We start from the raw sequence: 12635 nt of genomic DNA, 5'->3' as shown, positions 1-12635 counted from the left end.
ATTAACAGTGTTGTGATAGTGCTAAATAAATCTTGATCCTCTTTAGAGGAAGATAAACCAAGGATCTCCAGAATTTTTTCACCTATAATGTCTGGCATCAAATGAGATATTAGAAAGCATGCTAAAAAAAATCAGCTGACCAGATAGCAAGAAAAACAACAGACATAGGAACAGACCAAAAAGTGACCCAGCTACTGTAGATAACTGTCCAGGACTTTAAAATAAACATTATTAATATATTCAAGAGAAAAGAATGGAGAATTTCAGCAGATACCTAGAATCCATATAAAGACAGGACAAAAATTCCAGAAATAAAAAATCTGACTAAAATTAAGAATTCGAAGTGGGTTTAATAGCAGATTGAAAACAGAATAGGCATTAGTTAATGGGAGGGCAATTCAGTGGAAAGTGTCTAGTCTGATGCACAGAGAGAAAAAAGGGATGGGGAACACAGAACACCTAAAGAGAGACCTGGACCATGGTGAAAGGTCTAATCTACAGATAATTAGAATCCTAGAATAAGGGAGAGAGGAAATGGGGCAGAGGTAATATTTAAAGAAATAGTGGCTGAGAGTTTCCCTACACTGATGAAAGACATCACAGCACAGTCTCAAGAAGCTCCACACGCTCAAAATATGATTTAAAAACAAACAAAAAACCTCTCCACCTAGGCACATTAAAACTTACAAAAACCAAGGGCAAAGATAAAATCTTAAAAGTAGCTGGAGAGGGGCTTCCCTGGTGGCGCAGCGGTTGAGAATCTGCCTGCCAATGCAGGGCACATGGGTTCGAGCCCTGGTCTGGGAAGATCCCACATCCCACATGCCGCGGAGCAACTAGGCCCGTGAGCCACAACTACTGAGCCTGCGCGTCTGGAGCCTGTGCTCCGCAATAAGAGAGCCCGTGATAGTGAGAGGCCCGCGCACCGCGATGAAGAGTGGCCCCTGCTTGCCGCAACTAGAGAAAGCCCTCGCACAGAAACGAAGACCCAACACAGCCAAAAATAAATAAATAAATAAATATTTAAAAGTAGCTGGAGAAAAAATAAAAACAAGAACAGAACACAGCTGATTTTTTAATAGAAACTTTGGAAGCCAGAAGCTGAGGTTTTATTTTAGGTGAGGAAAGAAAAAACAGCAACAACAATGAAAAACAAATGCCAGACTAGAACACTTATCCCAGTGAAAATATCCTTCCTAAATGAACGCAAAGTAAAGATATTTCAGACAAAAGCTGAGATAAGCTACTGGAATACTATGATAAATGTCCAAAGGAAATAGCCAGGCAAAGGGAACATGATCCAGTTGGAACAAGGAATGTCAGGAAAGAATGAAGAACACGGGAATAGGTAAATATGTAAGTACGAATAAACACTGCTGAAAACAGTAATAGTAATAAAATCCTTTGGAGTTCAAAACATGTAGAAATAAAATATATGACAACAATTGAACAAAAGGCAAAGAGTAAATGGAATTAAACCATTAGTTTTTTTCATTGCTTTGAAATATTAATTTCAAGAGTGCTCCAAGAAAAAAGAACCAAAAAAAAAAAGAGTGCTCCAATGGAGAGCCAAACAAATTTTAAGGGCAATGATTTTCAGACATTTCAGTATCAGGACAACATTACAATTTTAAAAATTATTGAGGAAACCAAAGACCTTTTATTTATATAGGTTACATCTATTGATGTTTGATGTATTTGAAATTAAAATTGGAAAAAATTTTAATGTTTATTAATTTATTAAAATAATACTATTAAACTACTATATGATATTGAAAAACGTTTTTAATAAAAACAAATCTTCAAAACAAAAAAATTAGTGCAAAGAGTGGTACTGTTTTAAATTTTTGCAAATCTCTTTAACGTCTCACTGGATTAGTTTGCTAGGGCTGCCATAAAAAAACGCCACAGACTAGGTGGCTTAAACAACAGGAATTTATTTACTCACAGTTCTGGAGGGCAGAAGTCCAAGATCAAGGTGTCTGCAAGGTTGATTTCTCCTGAGGCCCCTCTCCTTGGCTTGCTGGTAGCCACCCTCTTGCTGCCTCTTCACATGGTTGCCCCTTTGTGTGTACGCACCGCTGGTGACTCTCTGTGCATCCAAATTTCTCTTCTCATAAGGACACCAGTCAGAGTTATTAGGAGTCACCCTAACAGCCACATTTTAACTTATCACCTCTTTAAAGGCCCTACCTCCTAAAACAGTCACATTCTCAGGCACTGGAAGTTAGGGTCTCAACATATGAATTTGAGGAGGGACGTAATTCAGTTGATAATAATGGCTCAATAGAAGATAGCTGAATTCTGAGATCTTCTTTTGCATTAAATATTTTGCAATATCACATGCCATGCAGCTTCTGAAAAACAGCAATCTATTCTCATGAGAAAAATGAGAATGAAAAAGGTAATGTCTTAGAATTATTATGAAAATAGTTCTGCTGCTCCACAGTAACAACCAAAATAATAAATGAATGTATAACTAAACTGAATAGGTAGAAAAATGAGAAAATGAAACATATTTGATTATTCCGAAGAAAAGCAAGAAAGGAGAAACAAAAGAAGAAACAGGCAAAACAAATAGAGAGACTTACAGCCAAATATATTAGTAATTACATTAAATGAAAATGCATTACACTCACCAATTAAAATACAAAGATTATCAGACTAGATAAAAATAAGACCCAAAATATATGCTACTTACAGGAGATACACTTTAAATGTAAGGACACAGATTAAGTTCAAAGTAAAAGAATAGGAAAAAGACATATAGCATGTGTATTTGTTTTCTACTGCTACATAACACATTAATGGAAACAGCAGCTTAAAACAACAACTATTTATTAGCCCACAGCTCTGTGGCTCAGAAGTCCAAGCATGGCATGGCTGGGTTCTCTGCTCAGGTCTCAAAGGCTGAAATCAAGGAGTCAACGGGTCAATTCTTGTCTGAAGGCTGAGGAAACAGCAACTCCAAGTGAAGTCAACTTGTTAGCAAAATTCAGTTCCTTGAAGTTGCAGGACTGAGGCTCCTGTTTCCCTGCTGGCTGTCAGTCACAAACTGCTCTCAGTCCCTAAAGGGTGCCTACACGCCTTGTCACACAGCCCCTCTATCTTCAAAACCAGCAATGAAGAATGTCGCTCACACTGAGTCCCCCTTATACACCAAATCTCTCTCACCAGGACGAGCCCCACACTTTTTAAGGTCTCAACTGATTGGATCTGGGCCACTGAGGGTAACTGCACTATTTTCAGTCAGCTGATTTGGGACCTTAATTATATTTGTGAAATACCTTCACAAAAGCACCTAGATTAGTGTTTGACTGAATAACTGGGAACTACTTGTATACCAGGGGCTGGGAATCTAGGAACCAATTTAGAATTCTGCCTACCACACCATGCAGACACTAACAAAAGGAAAATTGTTTTGGCTATATTAATATCAGAAAAAGTAGAATTTATGGCAAAAAACATTACTAGAGTTAGAGGATACTTGATATTGGTAAAAGGGTCAACTCAACAAGAAGATATAACAATCCTAAATTCATATGCACTGAATAATATATATTCAAGATGTAGAAAGCAAACATTAATAGAAATAAAAGAAAAAAAAAGATAAATCCGCAATCATAGTTGGAGATTTGAAGACACCATTCTTAGTAGCTTATAGTTCAAGCAGAAAAATAAATCAGTAAAAATATAGAAGATTTGAAGAATGCTATTAACCAACTTGGTCTAATTAATATTTATAGAACATTACATCTAACTGCAGAAATTTCAAGTGAACATTCTTATTTCCATGCTATTTTCATGTGAACATGGAGCATTTACCAAAATAGACCACTGGCTGAGCCACAAAGTATGTATCAACAAATTTCAAATGACTGAAATAATACAGTGTGTTCTTTGACCACAGTGGAAATAAGCTAGAATTCCATAATATATAAATAGAAAATCCACAAATTCATTAAAAGTAAGCAACATGCTTATAAATAACCCCAGGGTCAAGGTAGAAATAACAAAGAAGTTTAGAAAATATTTTTAACTGAATGAAAATAAAAATACAACATATCAAAATCTGTGGTCAGAAAGATTAACTCAAAATGGATCACAGGCCTATATATAAAATCTAAAACCATACAACTTCTAGAAAAAACATAGGAGAAGAAACTTCAGAACCTTAGGGAAAGTGAAGATTTCTTGGAGAGAACCCAAAAAGCATGACCCATAAAAAGGAAATGTTAAACTGATATCCTTTAAAATAAAAACATCTGCTCTTCAAAAGACACCACTAAGAAAAGTTAAAAGGGAAGCCATATTCTGGGAGAAAATATTTACAAAACATATCTGACAAAGGACTTGTATCTAGACTATATAATCATTATCATCATCATCTAATTTAAATGGGCAAAAAACTTAAACAGATACTTCACAAAGGAGAGATAAATAGCCATTAAACACATAAAAAATGTTCACCATTAATCATCAGAGAAATGCAAACTAAAACCACCATGAAGTACTAGTACACACATTAGAAAAGCTAAAATTAAAAGACTGACTTATATGCCTGAAACTAATACAATATTGTAAATCAACTATACTTTAATAAAATTAAAAAAAATTAAAGACTGACAACACCATGAATTGGCAAGGCTAGGAGTAACTAGAGCACTCATACATTGTTGGTGGGTTGCTAAATGGTACACTTTGGAAAACAACTTGGCAGTTTCTTATAAAATATTACATAAATTTGCCATATAACCCAGCAACTCCGAACCTAGGTATTTATATAATAGAAGTGAAAATATGTCTACACAGAGCTTATACGTGAATGTTCACAGCTGGTTTATTCATAATAGCTCTAAAGTGGAAACAATCCAAATGTCCATCAACGGCTGAATGAACTGTAGTATATTAACACTATGGGAATGAAGTACCAACCACATAACATGAATGAATCTCCAAATTGATGAATGAAGAAGGTAGACAGAAAACAGTATATAGTATATGATTCTATTTATATGAAACTCTAGAAAAGACAATTCTAATGTATAGCGATAGAAAGCAGATTAACGGTTTCTTGGAATCAGAGGTGGGGACAATTTTGGGGTGATGAAAAATGTTCTATACCTTGATTTTGGTGATGGTTATATAGGTGTGTAAATTTGCCAAAACTCGTCAAAATGTAAAGTTAAATCTGGGACAACTTATTATGTGTAAATTATATCCCAATAAAGTTGATTAAAAAAAACCTCTACTTGATGAAGCTAAATAGGAACTTATAGAAAAATTTAGACTTAAATATTTGCAAAAAAGAAAGGTTGAATATCAATTATGTAAGATTTCATTTCAAGAAGCTAGAAAAAGAACAATGAATCAAATTCAAATAAAGTAGATAGAAGAAAATAAAAGAGCATGAGTCAATGAAAAAGAAATTAGCTGTGTATTAGTTAAGAGGTGGCTTTTGAAAAGATTAATAAAGTGTTAAATCCCTACAGAGCCTAACCCAGAAAACAAAAAGAGAGTACACAAATTACCAATACCAAGACCGAAAAGGGAACATCACTTTAGATCCTACAGAGATTAAAAATATAACAAGCAGGCATTATCAATTACTTAAAGCCAATAATTAGATATTTTAATGAAATGATATAGACAAATTAGAAATAAAACAGCAAAATTGACACGAGATAGAATATCTCAATAGTCTTATGCCTATCAAAGTAACTGAATCTATAATTTAAAACTTTCCTACAAAGAAAATTCCAGGCTCATTGGGCTTTACTGTTGATTTTTACAGAAAAGATTTATGGAAAAAAATAATACCAACTGCAATAACAACAAACTCTTCCAGAGGGGGGAAAAGGTAATTACCAATTCATTTTACTAGCCCAGCATTATCCCAGACGCTAAATCCTGACAAGGCTACTACAAAAAGGGAAACATACAAGACAATCTGGACATAGACATAAAATTCGATATAAAATTTTGAAAATCTAATTGAACAATATTTTTAAAAGGTAATATATAATGACCAAATAGAATCTATTCCAGGTATGCAAGTTTGCCTTAACATTCAGAAATCAATCCATACAGATGAATTTTGAGAACATTTTGCTAAGTGAAATAAGTTAGTCACAAAAGAATAAATATTTACATAAGGTACCTAAAGTGGTCAAATTCACAGAGACAGACTGAAGACAGAAAGTAGAATGATAGTCTCCAGGGGCTAAGAGAAGCGGGTAATGTGGAGTTACTGTTTAATGAATATTGAGTTTCAGGTTAGAAAAATGAAGAGTTTTGGATGGTGGTGATGGCTACAACAACATGAATGTACTTAATATCACTGAATTGTACACTTTAAAATGGTTCAGATGGTAAATTTTATGTTATGTGTATTTTACCACAATTTTTAAAATAAAAAAATCAATCTGTAAAATTCAACCACATTAATAGGATGAGAAAAACCATATGGTAATCTCAATAGCTACAAACTACGTATCTGATGAAATTTAATACCTGTCCATGATAAGAAATCTCAGCAAACTAGGATTTAAGGAGAATTTCCTTAATCTGATAGAGATTATCTACAAATTTATACCTCATATCATTTCTAATGTAATGTTTAGGATTTTCCTTTAAATTCTGGGAAAAAGGCAAGGATGTCTACAATCATTACTTTTGAAGGTCCTAGTCAGTGCAATAAAGCAAGAAAAAAATGGCATAAATATTGGAAAGGGTGAGGTAAGAAAAGATTTTACTTTATCACAGGTGACACATTGTGTACGTAGAAAGTCCAAAAGAATGAACAAACTATTATAATTAACAAGTGAATTTAGGAAGGTCATTGGATATAAGGTCAGTGTAAAAAAATCTATTATATGTAATATTATTACTTATTACATATTATATATTTAATATATATAGTTATGTATTATATATATTAGCAAAAGTCAAAAAATGAAGTTAATAGCCTTTACAGAATCACCAAAACATCAAATATATAATAACCTTACAACATATTCAAAACTTTTTAATTGAAAAAATACAAAAATTATTAAAATTAAAAGATGTGTATAAATGAAAAGGTATGGCCTGCTCATAGACTGGATGTCTCAGTATTGTTAAGGTACCCATTCTTCCAAAATTAATCTATATATTTGATGTAATATCCATTGAAATCCCTACTTTTTATGGTGGAGTAACTGATAAAATAATCATTCAAAAATGCATATGAAAATGCCAAGGACATAGAATTACAGTGACAATTTTGAATAAGAACAAAATTAGAAGACATATACCACCAGATGCCAAGATTTACTACCAATCTGTTTTCACTAAAAATATTTGGTATTCAACAGAACAATGAATCAGAATAGATAATCTAGAAATAGACCCCCTCACATAATCTGACCATCTGACTTATCACAAGGGTACCCAAGGGGGAGGGGAAAAGATGGTCTTTTCAATAAATGATGTTGAATAAATTGTATATTTGCATGGAAAATATTAAATTGACCTCTACTCCACACCACACATAAAAATAAATATCAGATGGATTGTACCCTAAAAGTGAAAAGTAAAACAGTAGCTATGCAGAAGTAAATGTAGGAAAATATCCTATGACTTTGAGTTAGGAAAAGATTTCTTAAACTAGGCACAAAAAAGCAGTAATCATAAAAGAAAAGATTGTTGAATTATTCATCAAAGTTAAAGACTTCTGTCCATCAAAAAAGACAACATTTAGAGAGTGAAAAGACAAGATACTGATGAGTAGATATTTGTAATACAAATATCTAAAAAATACCTTGTATCCAGAATATATAAAGAATCCTACAAATAAACAGAAAGAGTTATCAATAAAAATGGGCAAAAGTCTTGAACAGGCACTTCTCAAAAGAGGATATTCCAAAAGCCAATAAACACCTAAAAGGGGACTCAACATCAGTAGAGAGTAAGGAAATGAAATTAAACCTATAATGAGATACCACTACACACTGGAACCAGGCTTTGGCACCTTAGCAGTTCATGGAAACTGCTCTAGCAAAGGTGCCCTGTATCATCTCCATCCCCTAACCTGATGCACACCTTTCAGTTCTTATGTCACTTGAACCTGCTGACCTTACTCCTCCTCTACCTTCTAAGGCAGGGAAGGGAGACGGGGTTTAGGTGTGGTGAGGGTTTGAAGGTAGATACGAGCAGCCAACAAAGTTGGCATCAAGTCATGTAGACTGTTTGACAATAGAGTTTTTCAAGGATAGTATTTCAAGGTCAGATCCTCAAACTTTCCAATCAGAAAGTGGTACATTTTGTCCAAAGTAGACACATCTCCTGGTAATAGTTAATAAAATTTCACTATTAAAATTCAATCAGAAATAGTCATTTCAACCACAATGTCAAATTATTCATTTTAAAATGGGAGACAGCTCACATCAGTCACCCAATATCCCGTTCCCAATATTAAAGACTCATCCTAGCATTGTGGGAGGAGTATTTGATTTTCTTTCCTTCAGTCTCCACTGAAGTGTAGCTCTACATGCCTTATCCTTTTCAGATATCAGGTCCGCGGTCTCTTAGGGCCTTCCAGTACCAGGATCACAGCCTCTGGGTTCCCATTTTGACCCCAGGACTCTCTTAGTATTTCTAGAACTTCCAAGCTTTTATACATGGACTTTGGAGTTCTTGGCTGTTTCCCTCTCTATACTCCATCACGCAATGTTCTGCGGGGCTGTACACAGACCTTTTCACCATTGTGGTCTTCCCTTTGGTGCCATGTTCAAAGTGGAACTTGTCTCTGAAGCTTGCAAGTCTTCTGGTCTATAACCTGGACACAAGTTCCAGATATTCTCGGATATGTTTTTCATCTACCTGAAATTTCTATTACCTCCTCCAAATGAAACTGAGAGGTGGGGGGTGGTGAAGTGCTGGATAACTTCTTTGGAATCTAGGTGGTACAAGACCAGTTTCCATGCTCTTAGATCCATGACCACTCCTGCCCTGCCAAGGTATATCCAGCACCTAGGGTAATTCCTGGGCTATAACAGGTGTCTAGTAAATTAGCTTCACAAGAAAAATAGGTTTTTCATGTTTATATAAATATTACATGCTCATTGGAAAGAAAAACTGAAAAATACAGAAAAGCAGAGAGAGGTAAAACAAACAAAAAACACTGGATTCTACAACAAATCTAAAACAACTGTCATTAACTTTTTGGAGACTGTCCCTTCATCCATGGCTATCAAAACTTCACACAAATACATAGTTTCATGCCATACATACTGCATTTACATTTTTCTATTTTCCTAGTTTTCCCCCCCACTTATATCACTGCTTCTCCTTTTCTCCCTCCCTTCAAGGTAACCAATATTAACAGCCTGATGTATATTCTTCCATACTTGTTACCATGCTCATCTAATCACATGCACACATATATGCATACATAAATGCATGTGACCATTACTTTAACAAAAACGAAATCTTGTACATATACATCTCTGTAATAAAGCAATTACTTATCAAAAAATTGTGGAAATACCTTGAAGTCAACTAGTGTAGCTATAACTCATTTTAAAAGTTACCCTCATGCTTTTTCATGGTATGGCTATATCACAATTTATTCACCCATTTCCCTATTAATTGGCATTCACTTTGTCTCCAGTTGGGTTTCTTCTTTGTCTCCACAAACAATACTTTAATAAACATCCTTATTTATACATATGCCTTTGCACTGATGCTATTATTTCTGTGGGGCAGATTCCCCAAAAGTGAGACTGCTGGGTCACAGTGCTTTTAAAATTTTACTTAATTTAAAAAATATATACCACTGGATTGCTGGTGGAAATATAAGTTGATATAACCATTTGGTAAGAGTATATGGTTTGCCAAACTCCACTAGCAAAAGACCTCTTAATTTTTGCCAACTCCATGAAGTGGAAGTAACATATCATGGGTTGTTTCAATTTGCATTTCCCTGAGTAATGTTTATTTAGGTTCATAATATTTTCATAGGTTAATGCATTTGGAGTTGTTCTTCTATGAACAACCATCTAGTCCAGACAGATTAAAACTTCAATGTAAAAAATAAAATTATCAAAATATTAGAAACAAATTTAGGAGACTATAGATAACCTGGGGATTACTAAAAGAGTAAATACAGACTATAAAAAGGAAAAGATGTAAATATTTTACTATGAAAAATTAAAGACTTAAAAATCTTTTACTACATAAAAAGGTACAAATACTAGGTTAAGAAAAACATTTGCAACACATATGACAAATGATTAATATCTCAAATATATTAAGAGCACCTCCAGATTTATAAGAAATATAGACAAACCAATAAGAAAATCAGCAAAAAAAAATATAGGCAATTCATCGAAGATAATTTGTTAAATGAATAAAATATGAAATTTGGATGAAGGCCTTCATTTGCCCTTTTAATTATGAATTTTCTTATAACTTCTAAGATTTAATATGACCAACTGCTTTTCTACATTCTTATATTTATGAAGTGTGTACTTTCTGGCAAATTGCTCCTGAACATTTTCCCACATTCATAAAATATACAGTTTATAAGATTCTTGTCATATCTGGATGATAATTTACTGTCCTCTATATTAATTGAGCTTCTCTCTGATGTATTCTTTGATGTACAGTAAGGCTAGAGCTACTCCTAAAGGCTTTTCCACACTCACTACATTTATAGGGTTTTTCTCCAGTGTGCATCCTCAGATGTACAGTGAAGTCTGAGTTAGTTCTGAAGGCTTTTCCACATTCTTCACATCTATAGGGCCTCTCCCCAGTATGAATTCTCTGATGTAGAGTTAGCTGTGATAGAGTAATACAACCTTTCCCACATTCCTTACATGTATAGGGCTTTTCTCCAGTATGTGTTCTCCAATGCACTGTAAGGTATGAACCTCTCCTGAAGGCTTTTCCACAGACATCACATTTATAGGGTTTCTCTCCACTATGGATTTTCTGGTGTTCTGTGACGTGTACCATCTGGCTAAATGCTTTGCCACAGTCATTACATTTAAATGGTTTCTCCCCGGTATGTGTCCTTTGGTGGGTATTAAAGCCTGAGTTACTTGTGAAAACCTTCCCACACTCATTACATTTATAGGGTTTTTCTCCAGTATGCCTTCTTTGATGCACAGTAAGCTGTGATGTATTAGTGAAAGCTTTCTCACATTCATTACACTTATATGGTTTTTCTCCAGTATGGGTCCTTTGATGTACAATAAGGTATGACTTAGTTCTGAAGGATTTTCCACAATCATAGCAGTTGTAGGGTTTCACACCAGTATGAATTTTCTGGTGCTCCTTGAGATTTACCATCTTGGTAAATGCCCTCTCACAGTCAGTACATTTATATGGTTTCTCTCCAGTATGAATCCTCTGATGTACAGTTAAGTGTGATTTTATTCTGAAAGATTCCCCACATTCATTACAGAGATAAGGTTTCTCCTCAGTATGAATTCGCTGATGTATAATTAGAGATGAAGAACGCATGAAGGCCTTTCCACATTCATTACACTTATAAGGTTTCTCTCCTGTATGCATTCTGTGGTGTACAGTAAGGCATGAATAATTAATGAACGCTTTCCCACATTCGTTACATTTATAGGGTTTTTCTCCTGTATGAATCCTCTGATGTTCTGTGAAATTTGCTATACGATTGAATGCTTTCCCACATTCATTACATTCATAGGGTTTTTCTCCAGTATGAGTTCTTATATGTACAATAAGGCTTGAATTACTTCTATAGGCTTTTCCACACTCATTACATCTAAAGGGTTTCTCTCCAGTATGAATTCTCTGATGAACATTAAAGATTGTGGTATTCTTGAAAGATTTCCCACACTCAATGCATTTATATGGTTTCTCTTCAGTATGGGTCTTCTGATGTACACTAAGATATGACTTATTCCTAAAGGCTTTCCCACAATCATTACATTTGTAGGGTTTTTCTCCATTGTGAGTTTCCTGATGTCTTGCAAGTTTTGATTTATCACCAAAAGCTTTCCCACATTCACTACATTTATAGGGCTTCTCTCCAGTTTGAATTCTCTGGTGTTGATTAAGGCGGGCACACTGGCTGAAAGATTTTCCACAGACATTGCACTGATAAGGTTTCTCCTTAGTATGAATTCTCTGATGCACCATAAGGGATGAAGAAGCAATGAAGGCCTTTCCACATTCATTACATTTATAGGGCTTTTCTCCAGTGTGAATTTTTTTATGTTGACTAAGATATGAAGGCTGGCTGAACATTTTCCCACATTCATTACATTCATAAGGTTTTTCTTTAGTGTGAGTTCTCTGATGTTGAATGAGTAATGACCTATAACGGAAGGCCTTTTCACATGTACTGCATTTATAGGGTTTTTCTTTATTGTTTTTTTTCTCTAAAGTGAGTTCTGAAGCAGGGCTTATGACTTTGTTGCCTTCTGTATCCTTGCACATTTTCTTCCCCAGATGGGTATCTGTAATCAAATCTAAATTCTCTGTAAAATTTTCCTCATGTGTTTGGTATTTGCTGTGGGGCTCTTCTGTGATAACTCCTGGTTCTGGAAAAAGAACAGATCCAAATCTAAAGCCTTTTTGAAGAGTGGGAATTTTCTTGTGTTTAACTATTC

At 34.5% G+C, this 12635-nt stretch overlaps 1 protein-coding gene across 1 annotated transcript; it reads right to left on the bottom strand.

Annotated features, from left to right (window-relative positions):
• Nucleotides 1-2821: 2821 nt before the first annotated feature.
• Nucleotides 2822-12629, bottom strand: ZNF624 (zinc finger protein 624). The gene has a single exon (XM_082371648.1). It carries the CDS (start codon nt 12460-12462, stop codon nt 10606-10608), a length of 1857 nt encoding a protein of 618 aa, XP_082227774.1. The 5' UTR covers nt 12463-12629; the 3' UTR covers nt 2822-10605.
• Nucleotides 12630-12635: the final 6 nt, after the last annotated feature.

Source organism: Balaenoptera borealis, assembly GCF_965194805.1.
Source record: "Balaenoptera borealis genome assembly, chromosome: 20".
NCBI lineage: Eukaryota > Metazoa > Chordata > Mammalia > Artiodactyla > Balaenopteridae > Balaenoptera > Balaenoptera borealis.
This window is presented reverse-complemented; position numbering and strand designations above follow the sequence as displayed.

What these genes read in the sequence shown, in the direction of transcription:
- ZNF624 (XM_082371648.1), bottom strand. Translation starts at nt 12,462, where the DNA reads ATGTGCAAGGATACAGAAGGCAACAAAGTCATAAGCCCTGCTTCAGAA.